Source organism: Bombina bombina, chromosome 4, assembly GCF_027579735.1.
Source record: "Bombina bombina isolate aBomBom1 chromosome 4, aBomBom1.pri, whole genome shotgun sequence".
Classification (NCBI taxonomy): Eukaryota; Metazoa; Chordata; class Amphibia; order Anura; family Bombinatoridae; genus Bombina; species Bombina bombina.
Genome location: NC_069502.1, coordinates 510,092,077 through 510,114,554, shown reverse-complemented (window position 1 = coordinate 510,114,554; position 22,478 = coordinate 510,092,077). Strand labels below are relative to the sequence as shown.

Genomic DNA, 22,478 nt, shown 5'->3' with positions numbered 1-22,478 from the left:
AACTAAACTAAAGTTACTTGTACATTCCTGTTCATAAAAGTAGGGAAAAGAAATAAAAGGCTTTATCTGCACATAAATAAATAAAACATGTTAACCTTACTAAATCGCATTGTATGCCTTCTTCAGATACTTGTAAAACATTTCAGTTTGTATAAAATACAGCATCATGATTATTTTCAATCTAAAATATTATAAATTAGGTTAACTGTGTTGTAAAACAATTCTATAAAATAATTACTTAGTTGCTATAAATGTTTAGGTGATAAACACCTTTATTTATTTGGTTTGTATTTTTTTAAGAAAACACACTCATTTTCTACTGTAATATATTCAATATATGAATACCCCCCTAATTCATCCTGACGATTGCTTATATAGCTCCAAAACAAAATTGTAAGATGTGTAGGGTAAGGTTTTATTGTGACAATAAAAATGATGAACACCACTGCATAAAATTTTAGTGCTGTTTAAAAATAATTACTGCACTCTGTTCTAGGGAGGATCTTGATTGTTGAGCTAAATACAGATATCAAAACCATCAAGTAAAGGGGCAAACTGAAGAAATTCCTAAACTTCTCTGAATATTAATTTTCCAAAGTACACTGGCAAGGGGAATAAAAAAAAGTTGCTATGATAAGTTAAGAAAAGTCTTACTTTGGAAATGACAACTGTGTCACAACACTGCTGCTGTCTTAATGTTTCAAAGCTGCATAAAGTTTTAATTGACTGAACTGTGCTCATTGACATAACAATATTGTATATATATTTTTTTTTAAATATACAGAATATAATACCTGTTCACACTCATATATGCAGTAAACAGGTATATATATTAAAAAAAAATGAGTTGACTATAATAGGAAATGATTCATTTTATAAACACCTTGATAAATGAGTATGACGGGCAGAATAGAAATTTGAATACTTGCTAGCAGAGAAGGTGAAGAAAAGGTCAAATAAAACATTATGAGAACCATAATTATCAGTAGTTAAACATTTGTCTAGAAACATAATAACTTTAACATTCAACAGTTATTATTATATAACCTTAAACTCCAGCTGAAACCATATGTTAAATGGTTTGCACAAGGTAGGCACATTTGAAATGCAAAATAAGTGGATATTAAGTGTTCATTACATCCCAATATTATGCAATTGAAATTACAACAATATAATTAAGAAAGCCTTTTAGATAAACAGTGTTGAAAGGACATGAAACCTAAAAGATTTATTTTGTGATTCAGATAGAGCATGCCGTTTTAAACAACTTTCCAATTTCCTTTTATTATCTAATTTGCTTTGTTTTCTTGTTAATATTTTTTGTTGAAAAACATACCTAGGTATATTAAAAAGCAGCAAAGTACCACTGGGAGCTAGCTGTGGATTGGTGGCTGCAAGTATATACCTCTTGCGATTTTCTCATCTTATGAGTTCATCTATCTCACAGTAGTGGATTGCTGACCTTTCATCAAAGCATACTAAGAGATTAAAGCAAATTTGACAATAGAAGTAAACTGAAAAGATTGTTTAAAAACATATGCTCTATCTGAATCATGAAAGAAAACAAATAGGTTTTTCAAGTCTCTTTAATAAAGTTGCTAGTGTATAGCAGCATGAGGGTTCATGTGTAGGCTGTGCATGGTAGTGTTAGTATGGTCATGATGACCTAGCAGCATGAGGGTTCATGTGTGAGCTGTGCATGGTAGTGTTAGTATGGTCATAATAACCTAGCAGAATGAGGGTTCATGTGTGAGCTGTGCATGGTAGTGTTAGTATGGTCATGATGACCTAGCCGAATGAGGGTTCATGTGTGAGCTGTGCATGATAGTGTTAGTATGGTCATGATGACCTAGCAGCATGAGAGTTCATGTGTAGGCTGTGCATGGTAGTGTTAATATGGTCATGATGACCTAGCAGAATGAGGGTTCATGTGTGAGCTGTGCATGGTAGTGTTAGTATGGTCATGATGACCTAACAGAATGAGGGTTCATGTGTGAGCTGTGCATGGTAGTGTTAGTATGGTCATGATTACCTAGCAGAATGAGGGATCATGTGTGAGCTGTACATGATAGTGTTAAAATGGTCATTATGACCTAACAGAATAAGGGTTCACGTGTGAGCTGCACATGATAGTGTTAATATGGTCATGATGATCTAGCAGAATGATTGTTCATGTGTAAGCTGTGCATGGTAGTGTTAGTATGGTCATGATGACCTAGCAGAATGAGGGTTCATGTGTGAGCTGTACATGGTAGTGTTAGTATATTCATGATGACCTAGTAGCATGAGGGTTCATGTATGAGCTGTGCATGGTAGTGTTAGTATGGTCATGATGACCGAGAAGAATGAGGGTTCATGTGTGAGCTGTGCATGGTAGTGTTAATATGGTCATGATGACCTAGCAGCATGAGGGTTCATGTGTGAGCTGTGCATGATAGTGTTAATATGGTCATGATGACCTAGCATAATGAGGGTTCATGTGTGAGCTGTGTATAATAGTGTTAGTATGGTCATAATTACCTCGCAGAATGAGGGTTCATGTGTGAGCTGTACATGGTAGTGTTAGGTAATGATGACCTAGCAGAATGAGGATTCATGTGTGAGCTGTGCATGGTAGTGTTAGTATGGTCATGATGACCTAGCAGAATGAGGGTTCATGTGTGAGCTGTGCATGGTAGTGTTAATATGGTCATGATGACCTAGCAGCATGAGGGTTCATGTGTGACTGTGCATGATAGTGTTAGTATGGTGATGATGACTAGTGATGTCGCAAACCTAAAAATTTTCGAACTTCCACTACTGTTCGCAAACTGGTGAACCGGGTGAACCGCCATTGACTTCAATAGGCATGCAAACTTTAAAACCCACAGGGACTCTTTCTGGCCACAATAGTGATGGAAAAGTTATTTCAAGGGGACTAACACCTGGACTGTGGCATGCCGGAGGGGGATCCATGGCAAAACTCCCACGGAAAACTACATAGTTGATGCAGAGTCTGGTTTTAAGCCATAAAGGGCCTAAATCACCTAACATTCCTAAATTGTTTGGAATAACGTGCTTTAAAACATCAGGTATGATGTTGTATCAATCAGGTAGTGTAAGGGTTACGCCCGCTTCACAGTGACAGAACACACTCCCCATGTAACGCACCGCAAACAACCGCAAACAGTCCATTTGCACAACCACGAGATAGATAGATTTGATAGATAAATACATAGATTACATAGATCAATAGATGCAATATACATATGATAGATACAAATTACATAGATTAATAGATGCAATATACATTTGATAGATACAAATTACATAGATCAATAGATGCAATATACATTTGATAGATACAAATTACATAGATCAATAGATGCAATATACATTTGATAGATACGAATTACATAGATCAATAGATGCAATATACATTTGATAGATACGGATTACATAGATCAAAAGATGCAATATACATTTGATAGATACGAATTACATAGATCAAAAGATGCAATATACATTTGATAGATACAAATTATATAGATCAATAGATGCAATATACATTTGATAGATACAAATTACATAGATCAAAAGATGCAATATACATTTGATAGATACGAATTACATAGATCAATAGATGCAATATACATTTGATAGATACGAATTACATAGATCAATAGATGCAATATACATTTGATAGATACAAATTACATAGATCAAAAGATGCAATATACATTTGATAGATACGAAATACATAGTTCAATAGATGCAATATTCATTTGATAGATATGAGTTACATAGATCAATAGATGCAATATACATTTTTTTAGATACAAATTACATAGATCAATAGATGCAATATACATTTGATAGATACGATTTACATAGATCAATAGATGCAATATACATTTGATAAATACGAATTACATAGATCAATAGATGCAATATATATTTGATTGATACGATTGATAGTTAGATTGATTTGTTAGATAAATAGATAGATTTGATAGATATATAATTTCCCTGACAGAGAATTACAAGACGTGCGGTCTGGGACCCATGGTAAGGTTCCCATAGGCAGTTGCGGCACCAGGGGACGTGTATATGGCATGGATTTTCATAACCGGGAGATGGAAAAAGATGCTTGGTCGGTCCTCCCGCTTCAAATTTGGGGCACTGCACGTGCAATCTATTGTGCCACCAGATATGAGTGTTGTGTTAAGTAGTACTATTCTTAGCAATTTAATACCTGTTACTCCCCCCTATCGGGGGAGGTGTATATGGCATGGATTTTAGGAACCGGGAGATGGAAAAAGATGCTTGGTCGGTCCTCCTACTTCAAATTTGCCCGAAACACAAGTGGCTGTCACAAAACAGTCCGGCCACGAGATATATAGATTTGATAGATAGATACATAGATTACATAGATCAATAGATGCAATATACATTTGATAGATATGAATTACATAGATCAATAGATGCAATAAACATTTGATAGATACAAATTAAATAGATGAAAAGATGCAATATACATTTGATAGATACGAATTACATAGATGAAAAGATGCAATATACATTTGATAGATACAAATTACATAGATCAATAGATGCAATATACATTTTATAGATACGAATTACATAGATCAAAAGATGCAATATACATTTGATAGATACAAATTACATAGATCAATAGCTGCAATATACATTTGATAGATACAAATTACATAGATCAAGAGATGCAATATACATTTGATAGATACGAATTACATAGATCAATAGATGCATTATACATTTGATAGATACACATTACATAGATCAATAGATACAATATACATTTGATAGATACGAATTACATAGATCAAAAGATGCAATATACATTTGATAGATACGAATTACATAGATCAATAGATGCAATAAAAAATTTGATATATACGAATTGCATAGATCAATAGATGCACTATACATTTGATAGATACGATTGATAGTTAGATAGATTTGATAGATAAATAGATAGATTTGATAGATATATAATTTCCCATACTGAGAATTACAAAGACGTGCGGACTGTGACCCATGGTAAGGTTACTTCCTTTTGCACAATCGAGCACAGGTTGGTGTCCGGGATTGCCTTTTGTGCAAAGAAATTGTGGCCAGGTACGAATTACATAGATCAAAAGATGCAATATACATTTGATAGATACAAATTACATAGATCAAAAGATGCAATATACATTTGATAGATACAAATTACATAGATCAATAGATGCAATATACATTTGATAGATACGAATTACATGGATCAAAAGATGCAATATACATTTGATAGATACGAATTACATAGATCAATAGATGCAATATAAATTTGATAGATATGAATTACATAGATCAAAAGATGCAATATACATTTGATAGATACGAATTACATAGATCAATAGATGCAATATACATTTGATAGATACGAATTACATAGATCAAAAGATGCAATATACATTTGATAGATACGAATTACATAGATCAATAGATGCAATATACATTTGATAGATACGAATTACATAGATCAATAGATGCAATATACATTTTATAGATATGAATTACATAGATCAAAAGATGCAATATACATTTGATAGATACGAATTACATAGACCAATAGATGCAATATACATTTGATAGATACTAATTCCATAGATCAATTGATGCAATATACATTTGATAGATACGAATTACATAGATCAATAGATGCAATATACATTTGATAGATACGATTGATAGTTAGATAGATTTGATAGATAAATAGATAGATTTGATAGATATATAATTTCCAAGACAGAGAATTACAAAGACGTGTGGCTGGCACCCATGGTAAGGTTACTTCTTTTTGCACAATCGAGTACAGGTTGGGGTCCAGGATTGCCTTTTGTTCAAAGAAATTGTGGCCAGGTACGAATTACATAGCTCAAAAGATGCAATATACATTTGATAGATACGAATTACATAGATCAAAAGATGCAATATATATTTGATAGATATGAATTACATGGATCAAAAGATGCAATATACTTTTGATAGATACGAATTACATAGATCAAAAGATGCAATATACATTTGATAGATACGAATTACATAGATCAAAAGATGCACTATTCATTTGATAGATACGAATTACATGGATCAAAAGATGCAATATACATTTGATACATACGAATTACAAAGATCAATAGATGCAATATACATTTGATAGATACGAATTACATAGATCAAAAGATGTAATATACATTTGATAGATACGAATTACATAGATCAAAAAATGCAATATACATTAGATAGATACGAATTACATAGATCAAAAGATGCAATATACAGGGAGTGCAGAATTATTAGGCAAGTTGTATTTTTGAGGATTAATTTTATTATTGAACAACAACCATGTTCTCAATGAACCCAAAAAACTCATTAATATCAAAGCTGAATATTTTTGGAAGTAGTTTTTAGTTTGTTTTTATTTTAGCTATTTTAGGGGGATATCTGTGTGTGCAGGTGACTATTACTTAACAAAAAACAAACATATACCCATTTCAATTATTTATTTTTACCAGTGAAACCAATATAACATCTCAACATTCACAAATATACATTTCTGACATTCAAAAACAAAACAAAAACAAATCAGTGACCAATATAGCCACCTTTCTTTGCAAGGACAATCAAAAGCCTGCCATCCATGGATTCTGTCAGTGTTTTGATCTGTTCACCATCAACATTGCGTGCAGCAGCAACCACAGCCTCCCAGACACTGTTCAGAGAGGTGTACTGTTTTCCCTCCTTGTAAATCTCACATTTGATGATGGACCACAGGTTCTCAATGGGGTTCAGATCAGGTGAACAAGTAGGCCATGTCATTAGATTTTCTTCTTTTATACCCTTTCTTGCCAGCCACGCTGTGGAGTATTTGGACGCGTGTGATGGAGCATTGTCCTGCATGGAAATCATGTTTTTCTTGAAGGATGCAGACTTCTTCCTGTACCACTGCTTGAAGAAGGTGTCTTCCAGAAACTGGCAGTAGGACTGGGAGTTGAGCTTGACTCCATCCTCAACCCAAAAAGACCCCACAAGCTCATCTTTGATGATACCAGCCCAAACCAGTACTCCACCTCCACCTTGCTGGCGTCTGAGTCGGACTGGAGCTCTCTGCCCTTTACCAATCCAGCCACGGGCCCATCCATCTGGCCCATCAAGACTCACTCTCATTTCATCAGTCCATAAAACCTTAGAAAAATCAGTCTTGAGATATTTCTTGGCCCAGTCTTGACGTTTCAGCTTGTGTGTCTTGTTCAGTGGTGGTCGTCTTTCAGCCTTTCTTACCTTGGCCATGTCTCTGAGTATTGCACACCTTGTGCTTTTGGGCACTCCAGTGATGTTGCAGCTCTGAAATATGGCCAAACTGGTGGCAAGTGGCATCTTGGCAGCTGCACGCTTGACTTTTCTCAGTTCATGGGCAGTTATTTTGCGCCTTGGTTTTTCCACACGCTTCTTGCGACCCTGTTGACTATTTTGAATGAAACGCTTGATTGTTCGATGATCACGCTTCAGAAGCTTTGCAATTTTAAGAGTGCTGCATCCCTCTGCAAGATATCTCACTATTTTTGACTTTTCTGAGCCTGTCAAGTCCTTCTTTTGACCCATTTTGCCAAAGGAAAGGAAGTTGCCTAATAATTATGCACACCTGATATAGGGTGTTGATGTCATTAGACCACACCCCTTCTCGTTACAGAGATGCACATCACCTAATATGCTTAATTGGTAGTAGGCTTTCGAGCCTATACAGCTTGGAGTAAGACAACATGCATAAAGAGGATGATGTGGTCAAAATACTCATTTGCCTAATAATTCTGCACTCCCTGTACATTTGATAGATACGAATTATATAGATCAAAAGATGCAATATACATTTGATAGATACGAATTACATAGATCAAAAGATGCACTATTCGGGGGCGGAGCTAGCCGTCGTGGAGGAAAGACGCATCTTAATCGAGCTCCTGGAAAATATGTACTTTTATTGGATATTTTTCACAAAGTGTCGTTGACAGTGCAGAGTAAATTGTACAATTGAAACAGGCATGCTGTGTGCACTAGTTACAGCTTCAAACAAGAGCTATTCCGACCGGGAGCCCAATCTATGCTCTATGAACTATTCCTACGCAGCCATCTTAGCTTGATCTTACTGACCTCCAACGCTACCTTTATCGGAACTTTAAGAACTTGATGATGGAACCTAAGATTTATACAGCGCTGAAGACATTGGAAGGCTTGATATACAGGCACTTTTCTACATTTGAAACTAACATCCTAGCAGCATTACAGGGAGAATATAGTGAGGGAATGCAGGTCTGTGGCCCAGCAACTCCAGAAAACATTTCAACTGCGCAACCGGCAGTGATGGTGATCCTGAGTACGAATGTTAGACTCGCTTCCCAATCTGACCTACGACATATAGTACAGCCACATATGGTTGAGAAGGGCCTCTTGTCACTGAACTCACGACTGGTCAATCACCAGAACGGCGGAGGAGAAATTCCTACTTCACTTGCGGCAGAGGACAGAGGGTGCGGCATGAAATCGGAACAAGTAGATCGCTATACCGCCATCGGTCCGGAAGGTAATGGGAAATTGCTGGGTGCAAGATCCGTGTTAGCCTCAGCAGGAGGGACACTAATAGATCTTAGCTATTTAAGCCATCAGTGGACTGAATGCATGGCGAGACAAGGCATACAGCATGAAGCCATAGAGAGACATTGCCCTGCAGGGTCTCCACAACTATGGTCAGCGGCTTTCGAGAAACTGCATAGACTTGGCATTGGATAGGGGCCTGCTTGTCCTTACAAATTTGCAGTCTGTTAACGTGACTATGTTCAGGTCCTAAGATATATGATGGCTCGCCAGCCTGATCTGCTTGCCTACATAAAGCTGCATTTCGAAAGTACTCTTCTAATGTTTACATACATGTTGTTTCTGTAGTTGGGTTAAATGTTTAAACTCTAGTTGTAATATGTTTGATGTACCATGACAATACTTAGCAGTTCTAATTGGCTAAAGTTGGATATAGTACAGTTTTATGGGATTATAACATTTTACAAATGCTTAACTATGCAGGTTTTGTTGTCTGACTTTATATCAGATTAGTTCAATATACGATTAAATGCAGGCCCTATAATAGTATTGTAAGGAGCTAATTAAAACTTTGTAATCCCTAGAGATAGGATTCTCATCTTTGCTATATAATAAGATGGTTCTGCCGGCAGCGGCCGAGTCGGCGGAACCTTACATGTGATCAGTTTTGAGAAATCTTTGAGCGCTGTTTCGATTGGTAACTAACCGTTTTTTCCTTTTTTTTTTTTTTTTTTTATAAGGAAAGAAAAATGTTTAATTACTTATATATATATCCTCTATTACATCCTTATGCTGAGCCATTACTCTGACAGGGAAAATAGGTCAGATATAATATAGCTCCCCACCAGTACAGCGCTTAGCTTTCTATCTAGTTCAATATATAGTTGTGTAACAGCTTCCTTATGATTTCCCACACGCTCATGTATAGAGGGAAAATTAACACTGCAAACCCCGCATTTTTCTTCTAGTAAGTTTAGAGAAAAGTCTAGATCATTATTTAGAATAAACCCTTCCTTCACAGTCCCATTATCTGGGCATCGCTTTATAAGTTAGCTAGCTCCGTCCCCCCCACATAAGGGTCTTATTTTAGTCCCTGTTTACTAAGTAAACTAAGGAACACAGATTCCAAAAATTTTCCTCCTATTTATAATTTGTCTGTTTCTATACAACGGCACGTAATATTCCCACCCTTTTATTACATAAAGATAGTTTCGATCTCCTTCGTTTTTTGTAATTGAATATATATTCTAGTGGTTGGAGGCCCGAGGACGGCCTATCTAGTCTAAGGAGATTGCTATTTGCATGGGCCTAAATGTGGCCCTATAGGCTATATATTTGAATTCCTTTCATAACTATGGGCAATCATAGGTGTAGGGGCTCCAGCGTGGCCCCATATATTTACCTAAAATTCTGAGGTTAGTTCTTTTGCTTCTATCAACCACATAGGCAGAACTTCTTTATTAATAACTGGTATAGCTTCTAGTTTTAGTTCTCTTTATTTGTTGACGAGTAAGACTACTTTCATGTCTATAGACTTGTGGTGATGTATGTTATGAATACAGTACTGCATACTTTTATTGTATGCCCTCACGGGTTGAGGGTTTATCTATGTGATTGTTTTGTACTGTTATATTCCTTACCTCAATAAAAAATATTAAAAAAAAAAAAAAAAAGATGCACTATTCATTTGATAGATATGAATTACATAGATCAAAAGATGCACTATTCATTTGATAGATAGGAAATACATGGATCAAAAGATGCAATATACATTTGATAGATACGAATTACAAAGATCAATAGATGCAATATACATTTGATAGATACGAATTACATAGATCAAAAGATGCAATATACATTTGATAGATACGAATTACATAGATCAAAAGATGCAATATACATTTGATAGATACGAATTATATAGATCAAAAGATGCAATATACATTTGATAGATACGAATTACATAGATCAATAGTTGCAATATATATTTGATAGATACGATTGATAGTTAGATAGATTCAATTGATAAATAGATAGATTTGATAGATATATAATTTCCCTGACAGAGAATTACAAGACGTGTGGTCTGTGACCCATGGTAAGGTTCCCAGAGGCAGTTGCGGTGCCAGGGGATGTGTATATGGCATGGATTTTAGGAACCGGGAGATGGAAAAGATGCTTGGACACCCAGTACAGGTCGTTCTCCTTCAGCCTTTTTATACGAGGGTCCACAACCCTCAACAGGCACGACAGCATGAAAGTCCCCATATGCCATGACTTCCTTTTGCACAATCGAGTACAGGTATGGCATCGATTTTAGGAACCCGGAGATAATTTTTAGGAACCGGGAAATGGAAAAAGATGCTTGGACACCCAGTACAGGTCGTTCTCCTTCAGCCTTTTTATACGAGGGTCCCCGACCCTAAACAGGCATGACAGCATGAAAGAACCCATCTGCCATGACTTACTTTTGCACAATCGAGTACAGGTATGGCATCGATTTTAGGAACCCAGAGATTATTTTTAGGAACCGGGAGATGAAAAAAGATGCTTGGACACCCAGTACAGGTTGTTCTCCTTCAACCTTTTTATAAGAGGGTCCCCGATCCTCAACAGGCACGACAGCATCAAAGACCCCATATGCCATGACTTCCTTTTGCACAATCAAGTACAGGTATGGCATCGTTTTTAGGAACACGGAGATAATTTTTAGGAACCGGGAGATGGAAAAAGATGCTTGGTCGGTCCTCCTACTTCAAATTTAGGGCACTGCGCGTGCAATCTACTGTGCCACCAGATATGAGTGGTGTGTTAAGTAGTACTATTCTTAGCAGTTTAATCCCTTTTATCTGCCTTTTTTTGGTTTGGGTTTTGTAGCCACAGTGCAGCACCAGAGGCCAGAAAAATTAGGCATGTACAAATGCCTGAAAAATTAGCTATTGTTGCAGATGCTGCTGTAGCAGCGGCCAGAAAAATTGATGTTTTTTTGACAGTTAGAAAGTGCCCTAAAACATTGTGGCTTGAACCCTAGTTGTTGGCGGATAAGTCACGCAAGTCATCCGGCATTCGAAGATAAAATACAGCAGCGTGTGTACCATTTGTAGCCCAAGGCAGCTCATCTCATCAGGCCTTTTTTACTCGAATGTATTGCACAATGTCAGTCCCTTCGGGATCCATCCCTCATTCATTTTAATAAAGGTGAGATAATCAAGACTTTTTTGACCTAGGCAACTTCTCTTCTCAGTGACAATATCTCCTGCTGCACTGAAGGTCCTTTCTAACAGGACACTGGAAGCAGGGCAGGACAGAAGTTCTATTGCAAATTGGGATAGCTCAGGCCACAGGTCAAGCCTGCACACCCAGTAGTCAAGGGGTCCATCGCTCCTCAGAGTGTCGAGATCCGCAGTTAATGCGAGGTAGTCTGCTACCTGTCGGTTGAGTCTTTCTCTGAGGCTGGACCCTGAAGGGCTGTGGCGATGCATAGGAGTTAAAAAGGTCCACATGTCCTCCATCAACAACATGTCTGGAAAGCGTCCTGTCCTTGCCGGCGTGGTTGTGGGAGGAGGAGGATTACTTTCATCTCTTCCCCTGTTAGATTCCCGTTGTGCTGTGACATCACCCTTATACGCTGTGTAAACCATACTTTTTAATTTATTTTTGAACTGCTCCATCCTTTCCGACTTGCGGGAATTCGGTAACATTTCAGTCACTTTATGCTAATACCGGGGGTCTAGTAGCGTGGACACCCAGTACAGGTCGTTCTCCTTCAGCTTTTTTATATGAGTGTCCCTCAACAGGCACGACAGCATGAAAGACCCCATTTGCACAAGGCTGGATGCCGAGCTACTCATGTCCCGTTCCTCGTCCTCACTGATCTCACTGAAGGTATCTTCTTCCCCCCAGCCACGTACAACACCACGGGTACCAGAGAGGTGACAACAACGAGCACCCTGGGATGCCTGTTGTGCTTGGTCTTCCTCCTCCTCCTCAAAGCCACTTTCCTCCTCTGACTCCTCTTCCTCACAATCCTCTTCCTGCGTTGCCGCTGGTCCAGCAAGTAATGCTGATAAGGCTGTTTCTGGTGGTGATGGAGACCACAACTCTTCCTCTTCACGCTCATCTACGGCCTGATGCAGCACTCTTCGCAGGGCACGCTCCAGGAAGAAAACAAATGGTATGATATCGCTGATGGTGCCTTCGGTGTGACTGACTAGGTTTGTCACCTCCTCAAAAGGATGCATGAGCCTACAGGCATTGCGCATGAGCGTCCAGTAACGTGGCAAAAAAATACCCAGCTCCCCAGAGGCTGTCCTAGCACTCCAGTCATACAAATACTCGTTAACAGCTTTTTCTTGTTGGAGCAGGCGGTCGAACATTAGGAGTGTTGAATTCCAACATGTCAAGCTGTCGCAAATCAAGCGCCTCACTGGCAGGTTGTTTCACCACTGGATATCTGACAAGGGCGCCATGGCCGTGTAGGAACACCTGAAATGGCCACACACCTTCCTGGCCTGCTTCAGGACATCCTGTAAGCCTGGGTACTTATGCACAAAGTATTGTACAATCAGATTACACACATGTGCCATGCATGGCACATGTGTCAACTTGCCCAATTTCAATGCCACCTCCATTGTCAGAAACAACTTTGCCAATTTCCAGTTGGTGCGGAGTCAGCCACTGATCCACCTGTGCGTTCAGGGCGGACAGGAGTGCTGGTGCGGTGTGACTCTCTGCTTTCAGGCAAGTCAACCCCAAGACGGCGTGACACTGCCATATCTGGGATGTTGAATAGTACCTGGGGAGCTGGGGGGGTGCCGTTGATGTGGAGCAAGACGCAGAAGCAGAAGAGGACTCAGCCGAGGAAGAGGTTATGGAAGAGGATGGAGTAGGAGGAGTAGAGGAGGTAGCAGCAGGCCTGCCTGCAAGTCGTGGTGGTGTCACCAACTCCTCTGAAGAGCCACGCATTCCATGCTTGTCAAGCATCAGCAGGTTTACCCAATGCGCAGTGTAGGTGATATTCCTGCTCTGACCATGCTTTGCAGACCAGCTATCAGTGGTCAGATGGACCCTTGCCCCAACGCTGTGTGCCAGACATGCCATTACTTCCTTTCGCACAATCGAGTACAGGTTGGGGATTGCCTTGTGTGAAAATAAATTTCGGCCGGGTATCTTCCACTGCGGTGTCCCAATAGATACAAATTTTTTGAACGCCTCAGACTCCACCAGCTTGTATGGTAAAAGCTGGCGGGCTAAGAGTTCAGACAAGCCAGCTGTCAGACGCCGGGCAAGGGGGTGACTTTGGGAAATTGGCTTCTTACACTCAAACATGTCCTTGACAAACACCTGACTGTGGGCAGATGACCAGGAACTGCTACATAAGAGAGACTGTGTGGCGGATGGCTGAGAGCAGGCAAGGAGGACAGCAGTGGTTGACGTGGCTGAAGATGCTGGACCAGGAGGAGGATAGCGGCTTTGAGTTTGTGTGCTGCTTCTACTCATGTGTTCATCCCATCGGCGTTTGTGATGTGAGACCATGTGCCTTCGCAAAGCAGTTGTACCTAGGTGGGTGTTGGACTTCCCACGACTCAGTTTCTTTTGGCACAGGTTGCAAATGGCATCGCTGTTGTCAGAGGCAGACACACAAAAAAAATGCCACACTGCTGAGCTCTGCGATGACGGCATTCTGGTGGTGGCAACAGCATGCGTTGATTGGCATGCTGTCTGGCTGACCCCGGGTGCCGATGCATGCTGTCTGACTGTGCCACCAGCTCCTTGCGACGACCTCCCCCTGCTTCCAACTCGTCTCCTCCTCCTCCTCTCTGTCTCCCCATCTGAACTTTCCCCCTCTTCTTCTTCTCTTCTAGCGGGCACCCACGTGAAACCCACGGACGCATCATCATCAACCGCTTCACTTGTATCTGACAAATCAACAAAGGAAGCAGCAGCGGGTACAACATCACCATCATCATCACACCGTATGTCCATGTCTGTAATGCTGCCTGACTGAGACATATCACTGTTATCTACATCCTCTGTCAATGATGGTTGCGCATCACTCATTTCTTCCAACTGATGTGTCAATAACTCCTCTGACAGATCAAGTGAAGCGGCTGTGGTGCTAGTGTTGGTGGTGGTGGCAGGCGGGCGAGTGGCACTGGTCACTTGAGAGGTGCCCGAAGCTAAGCTGGAGGTGGATGGTGCGTCAAGGTTAGGAGCGGAAGCTGTAGAAGATTGGGTGTCCTGTGTTAGCCATTCAATTAGGTCCTCCTCAGAACTTTTCGAGTTCATGGCACGTGGCCTCTGAACACTGGGCATTATTGTAGGGTTAAAGGAAATCACAGTACCACAACCTCGACGGCACCTGTGGGGTGGTCTGCCTCTGCCTGTCATTTTTTTTTAAATGTAGACTTACACTACTATTAAACAAAATATGAGTGCTGCCACTGGGCAAGTGGGCACAGTATACGCTGTAAGCCTGACACAAAAAAGCAGACTGATGTTTCACAATCCAAAAAGTTTATTTTTTTGAAATGTACACTTACACTACTATTAAACAAGATATGAGTGGTGGAACTGGGCAAGTAGGAACAGTATACGCTGTGAGCCTGACACAAACAGCAGACTGATGTTTCACAGTGAAAAATGTTTATTTTTAAATATTTAAACTACTGTTACAACAAATATTAGTGGTGCCACTAACTTGGCAAGTGGGCCTGGCACACACACTGGCAGGCAGGCAAATGCAATAAGATTACACTAGCAGACTGATGTTTCACAGTCCAAAAAGTTTTTTTAAAAAATATTTACACTACTGTTACAACAAATATGAGTGGTGCCACTAACTTGGCAAGTGGGCCTGGCACACACACTGGCAGGCAGGCAACTTCAATTAGATTACACTAGCAGACTGATGTTTCACAGTCAAAAAAGTTTTTTTTAAAATATTTACACTACTGTTATAACAAATATGATTGGTGGCACTAGTTGGCAAGTGGGCCTGGCACACACGCTGGCAGGCAGGCAACTGCAATTAGATTACACTAGCTGACTGATGTTTCACAGTCAAAAAAGTTTTTTTTAAAAATATATACAATAATGTTATAACAAATATGATTGGTGGCACTAGTTGGCAAGTAGGCCTGGCACACACGCTGGCAGGCAGGCAACTGCAATTCGATTGCACTAGCAGACTGATGTTTCACAGGCAAAAAAGTTTTTTTTTAAACATTTACACTACTGTTACAACAAATATGAGTGGTGCCACTAACTTGGCAAGTGAGCCTGGCACACACGCTGGCAGGCAGGCAACTTCAATTAGATTACAATAGCAGACTGATGTTTCACAGTCAAAAAAGTTTTTTTTTTTTTAAATATTTACACTACTGTTATAACAAATATGAGTGGTGGCACTAGTTGACAAGTGGGCCAGGCAAACACGCTGGCAAGCAACTGCAATTAGATTGCAGTAGCTGACTGATGTTTCACAGTCAAAAAAGTTTTTTTAAAAAATATTTACACTACTGTTACAACAAATATGAGTGGTGCCACTAACTTGGCAAGTGGGCCTGGCACACACGCTGGCAGGCAGGCAACTTCAATTAGATTACAATAGCAGACTGATGTTTCACAGTCAAAACATTTTTTAAAAAAAAATATTTACACTACTGTTATAACAAATATGATTGGTGGCACTAGTTGGCAAGTGGGCCTGGCACACACGCTGGCAGGCAAGCAACTGCAATTAGATTACACTAGCTGACTGATGTTTCACAGTCAAAAAAGTTTTTTTAAAAAAATATTTACACTACTGTTATAACAAATATGATTGGTGGCACTAGTTGACAAGTGGGCCTGAGATACACGCTGGCCGGCAGGCAACTGCAATTAGATTGCACTAGCAGACTGATGTTTCACAGTCAAAAAAGTTTTTTTTTTAAATATTTACAATACTGTTATAACAAATATGATTGGTGGCACTAGTTGGCAAGTGGGCCTGGCACACGCTGGCAGGCAGGCAACTGCAATTAGATTACACTAGCTGACTGATGTTTCACAGTCAAAAAAGTTTTTTTTTTTAAATATTTACAATACTGTTATAACAAATATGAGTGGTGCCACTAACTTGGCAAGTGGGCCTGGCACACATGCTGGCAGGCAGGCAACTTCAATTAGATTACAATAGCAGACTGATGTTTCACAGTCAAAAATATATTTTTTTTAAATATTTACACTACTGTTATAACAAATATGATTGGTGGCACTAGTTGGCAAGTGGGCCTGGCACACACGCTGGCAGGCAGGCAACTGCAATTAGATTACACTAGCTGACTGATGTTTCACAGTCAAAAATTTTTTTTTAAAATATTTACAATACTGTTATAACAAATATGATTGGTGGCAGTAGTTGACAAGTGGGCCTGGGACACACGCTGGCCGGCAGGCAACTGCAATTAGATTGCACTAGCAGACTGATGTTTCACAGTCAAAAAAGTTTTTTTTTTAAATATTTACAATACTGTTACAACAAATATGAGTGGTGCCACTAACTTGGCAAGTGGGCCTGGCACACACGCTGGCAGTCAGGCAACTTCAATTAGATTACAATAGCAGACTGATGTTTCAAAGTCAAAAAAGTATTTTTTTAAAATATTTACACTACTGTTATAACAAATATGATTGGTGGCACTAGTTGGCAAGTGGGCCTGGCACACACGCTGGCAGGCAGGCAACTGCAATTAGATTACACTAGCTGACTGATGTTTCACAGTCAAAAAAGTTTTTATTTTAAATATTTACAATACTGTTATAACAAATATGATTGGTGGCAATAGTTGGCAAGTGGGCCTGGCACACACGCTGGCAGGCAGGCAACTGCAATTAGATTGCACTAGCAGACTGATGTTTCACAGTCAAAAAAGTTTTTTTTTAAATTTTTACACTACTGTTACAACAAATGTGAGTGGTGCCACTAACTTGGCAAGTGGGCCTGGCACACAGGCTGGCAGGCAGGCAACTTCAATTAGATTACAATAGCAGACTGATGTTTCACAGTCAAAAAAGTTTTTTTTTTTATATTTACAATACTGTTATAACAAACATGATTGGTGGCACTAGTTGGCAAGTGGGCCTGGCACACACGCTGGCAGGCAGGCAGGCAGGCAACGGCAATTAGATTGCACTAGCAGACTGATGTTTCACAGTCCAAAAAGTTTTTTTTTAAATATTTACACTACTGTTACAACAAATATGATTTGTGGCACTATTTGGCAAGTGGGCCTGGCACACACGCTGGCAGGCAGGCAACTGCAATTAGATTACAATAGCAGACTGATGTTTCACAGTCAAAAAAGTTTTTTTTTAATATTTACAATACTGTTATAACAAACATGATTGGTGGCACTAGTTGACAAGTGGGCCTGGCACACACGCTGGCAGGCAGGCAGGCAACGGCAATTAGATTGCACTAGCAGACTGATGTTTCACAGTCCAAAAAGTTTTTTTTTAAAATATTTACACTACTGTTACAACAAATATGAGTGGTGCCACTAACTTGGCAAGTGGGCCTGGCACACACGCTGGCAGGCAGGCAACTTCAATTAGATTACAATAGCAGACTGATGTTTCACAGTCAAAAAAGTTTTTTAAAAAAAATATTTACACTACTGTTATAACAAATATGATTGGTGGCACTAGTTGGCAAGTGGGCCTGGCACACACGCTGGCAGGCAGGCAACTGCAATAAGATTACACTAGCTGACTGATGTTTCACAGTCAAAAAAGTATTTTTTTAAAATATTTACAATACTGTTATAACAAATATGATTGGTGGCACTAGTTGGCAAGTGGGCCTGGCACACACGCTGGCAGGCAGGCAACTGCAATTCAATTGCACTAACAGACTGATGTTTCACAGTCAAAAAAGTTTTTTTTTAAAATATTTACACTACTGTTACAACAAATATGTGTGGTGCCACTAACTTGGCAAGTGGGCCTGGCACACACGCTGGCAGGCAGGCAACTTCAATTAGCAGTGTCGGATCAGGTCCACCAGACCTTAATAACTAGAGGCCAATATATCTAGTATTTCCAAAGAAGAAGGTTTCTTAAATTATGACAGATTTTCAGATTTTGATAGTAATTCTGAAAACAGTGGCCCTTCCATCTTCAAAAATGACAACTTTCTAATACTTGGATAATTTGTGAAAATCTCCTTTTAAAAAATAAGGAAAATTTGCTTATTATATTGAACATTGAAATAGAAGGTTATTATAAAGATAGGTTATTGATAAATTGGAAAGGGATGCTCTAAACCAACCATTCCAGAATATTCTTGCATTTAAGAGATAGGTCCAAAACTCCTAAAATTACATGTGAAACCTGGCTAAAGTCCCAGAAATAGTCTGAATAGGATCTGGAAGAATAACAGCATGATGCATTACTAAATGTTGTAGGCCCAATATCTAAAATGTATGAATGAGTAAGCACTTGATAACCCTTGTCACTTCAAACTAGACGTGCATTTGTTTAGTTACAAATGCACACTAATTAACTAAGCACAAATATTCAAAACATGAAAATGGAAGAAAATTAATGAATAATAATAAATCATCACTATTCATTTGTGTCCTTAAAATAGTAAAAATATTTACCTTTAGCATGCTGGAGAGCCACACTAATCCCGTCCTCTTCTTCACAGAGCCCCGGCCACTCTAAGCGCAGCAGCTCCCAGGGCTTGCACTAAAGGAGAGGGTTCTTTAGTGTAGGCCCTGGGAGTTGTGGCTCTAAGCCTTTTATTAGAGTGCGCCTGGGTACTCTGTGAAGAAGGATCGGGATTAGCGTGGCTCTTCAGCATGAAAAGTATTTTACACTACAGATGAACTTTTAAGTAACATTTACATTAATTTTAACAAAAACAAATGTAAATGTTCCACCAATGGTTGGTATTTGTTTAGTTTAATTTGAGGCAAATACTGAATAGGGGTAATAAATATGAAAAAATATGTTTTTTTTAATATTCTAAATGAAAGAATCAGCCAAACTGGATTTTTTGCCCGTGAACACCTCTACTTCAAACTCACTAAGGGCTAGGGTACGATTGGTGTGCTAACAGTTGCGTGCGAGCAAAAAGGGGCTTATCTCAGCTCTTTGTGAATCGCAGAAGTAGTGTGCATATTACAGGTTGAAAGTAAATGTATTTGCTTGAGTGCAATTTAAATGAATGTATGTCAGGATGACATGACTTCAGTGCTCGGGTTGACTTATGCCCCTGACTAAAAAGTGGCATAAAACACATCAAAATTACATTTAAAAGCACAGTTACACTAACAATGTCTTATAAAAATTATTTTAAAAAAATTACAAAAAAAGTTATAAAGGATCAAAGAAGATATGTGATCTCAGGTATTAGAAAAAAACACAACATCCGCTCCATCCAGCTCCCTTTAATTGCTGTCACTTCCAGGTCTCGTCCCCTTTGTGATGTCAACAGGCATGTTAGTGGTGACATTACCAGCATTCACATGTAGCCTGGGGGGCGCCACACACTATCGCACCACAGATCAAGGGCTGCGGTGAGGGAGATAACTGACAACAGCATCAGATTGGCAATCTCCTTGCAGGATGAGAACGGGTTGTCACAGTTGATGTACATGAGGCCTATTCTTGTCATGCTCATAAATTCAAACTTAAGTTTAGAGACTGATGCATTTTAAGCTACTAATCATGACTGAGCTCTGTAATAGCTTGAAATGTATCAGAAGTATCTCTCAAAGTTATATTTTTTTGTTTCCTATGTAGGGAAGCTTTAATTGTAAGTGATGGTCAACTTCCTAACACATGAGGCCCGCCAATCAATATTTCATAAGCCTTAAAGGGACACTAAACCAAAAAAAAAAATATTTCATGATTCAAGTAGAGAATATAATTTTAAACAACATTTCAATTTACTTCTATTATCTAATTTGCTTCATTATTTAGCTATCCTTTGTTGAAGAAATAGCAATGCACATGGATGAGCCAATAACATGAGGCAGCTATGTGCAGCAACCAATCAGCAGCTGCTGGGCCTATCTAGATATGCTTTCCAGAAAAGTATATCAAGAGAATGAAGCAAATTAAACAATATAAGTAAATTAGAAAGTTGTTTAAAATGTCATGCTCTTTCTAAATTATGAAAGAAAAATGTTGGGTTTAGTATCCCTTTAAGAGCTGCATATAAATATATAATCATTAAACAAACAAATAATATATTTCGTAAAAGTGTACAGTGGCACAGGGCTAGATTTATGTAAAGTTGCAGGATATCCTCTGTCTGCATCTCTTACCGCCAGAGCGCTCTTTTGAGTTGTGGCCAACCCAAAGCACACATTTTTAGATCTGTTTTTTCCTAGGGCCACAAAAATATGGCAGACATTGTTAGTTCTGCTGTATTGAAGATAGATCTTAGACTGCAGCCACAGGGCTACTGGACCTTTAACAAAATCCATGAAAGTTAAATATGCTTACAAGGATAAATGACTTCCTGGTTTTTAGACATGAATAACTTAAATGTGAATAAACAATATATACAGAGAAACGCTATTTTATGTCTGTTAGGCTGATCATTCCTGCACTGCACAACCCCCTACGTAGCCCAGAGACTCAAACAATGTACACGCATAGATAGATATATAGATAGATAGATAGATAGATAGATAAATGACTTAATTTCATCTAGCTGCAATACATATCCTCCCTTTAAACCCCTAGCAGAGTTAACTATTTATAAACAAATGCCAGCGTTGATAAATAAATAAATACAATATTTAATTGCACTAGTTTTGCTGTTCATACTTACAGGTATTGCAGCTGGCCCTGGAGGTCCCACGTCACCCTATCATATCAACAGAAAACAAAAAACTAATTAATAAGAACATTCTTTTCATAAATTGTAGACATTTTATATTAGTTTTATTGTGTATTAGTGAGGCTAATGCAGGGCAAAATTACTGAAAAAACAAGTAATATGTATTTCTTTTGAACAGTCTGGAATGGCCCCTTGACACTACATAAATTGCAATAATTATTTCCCTAATCCTAATATAGGGGTTGTTCACAATATATCAGCGGAGGCATTTTCGGCTATTATTTTGGATGAAAAGGACACTTTTAATTCACTGCAATCACAATAGTGCATTTTTGGCTCTTTCCTGAACAAACAATAGTTTTTCTTTGGATCCTTGCTAAAAGCTGTATTTTTGCTACGGGGCAGAAAAGTTCTTGCCAATCACAATCCATTTTCGAGAGACTTTTCATCTCTTTTTACAGACCAGTTTTGACTTTTCAAATTCAACACCTCAGGACACTTGATAAAGCCTCAGAATGACATTTTGCACATACTTGCAACTATTCCAAGACTATCCAGAAACAGTCTATTATCTGGCACATGTGTAAATCATGCTTAAATGGTATGAATTCATAAAGCTCTATTTATACCTAATACATAGGGGCCTATTTACTATGGTGCAAGCGGATCATGTCCGCTGCACATCGATAAAAGCCGACAGCATATGCTGTCGGCATTTATCATTGCATCAGCAGTTCTTGTGAACTGCTGGTGCAATGCCGAAACCCTGCAAATTTGCGGCCGCTAGCAGGGGGTGTCAATCAACCAAATCGTATTCGATCAGGTTGATTTCTGTCTGCCGCCTCAGAGCAGGCGGACAAGTTATGGAACAGCGGTCTTTAGACCGCTGCTTTATAACTTCTATTTCCGGCGAGCCTTCAGGGGCATCAAGCTCTGTGCGGATCTTGATAAATTGACCCCATAGACTGTATACAGTGGACAG

At 38.9% G+C, this 22,478-nt stretch overlaps 1 protein-coding gene across 4 annotated transcripts in view; it reads right to left on the bottom strand.

Moving 5' to 3' along the window:
* COL19A1 (collagen type XIX alpha 1 chain) overlaps positions 1 to 22,478 on the bottom strand; it is a 1,696,717-nt gene that overhangs the window by 874,174 nt on the left and 800,065 nt on the right. For all 4 annotated transcript variants that reach the window (XM_053710417.1, XM_053710419.1, XM_053710420.1 and 1 more), the window contains exon 15: positions 21,488 to 21,523. In XM_053710417.1, coding sequence (XP_053566392.1) covers positions 21,488 to 21,523 — 36 coding nt within the window. The remainder of the gene's footprint in view (positions 1 to 21,487; positions 21,524 to 22,478) is intronic.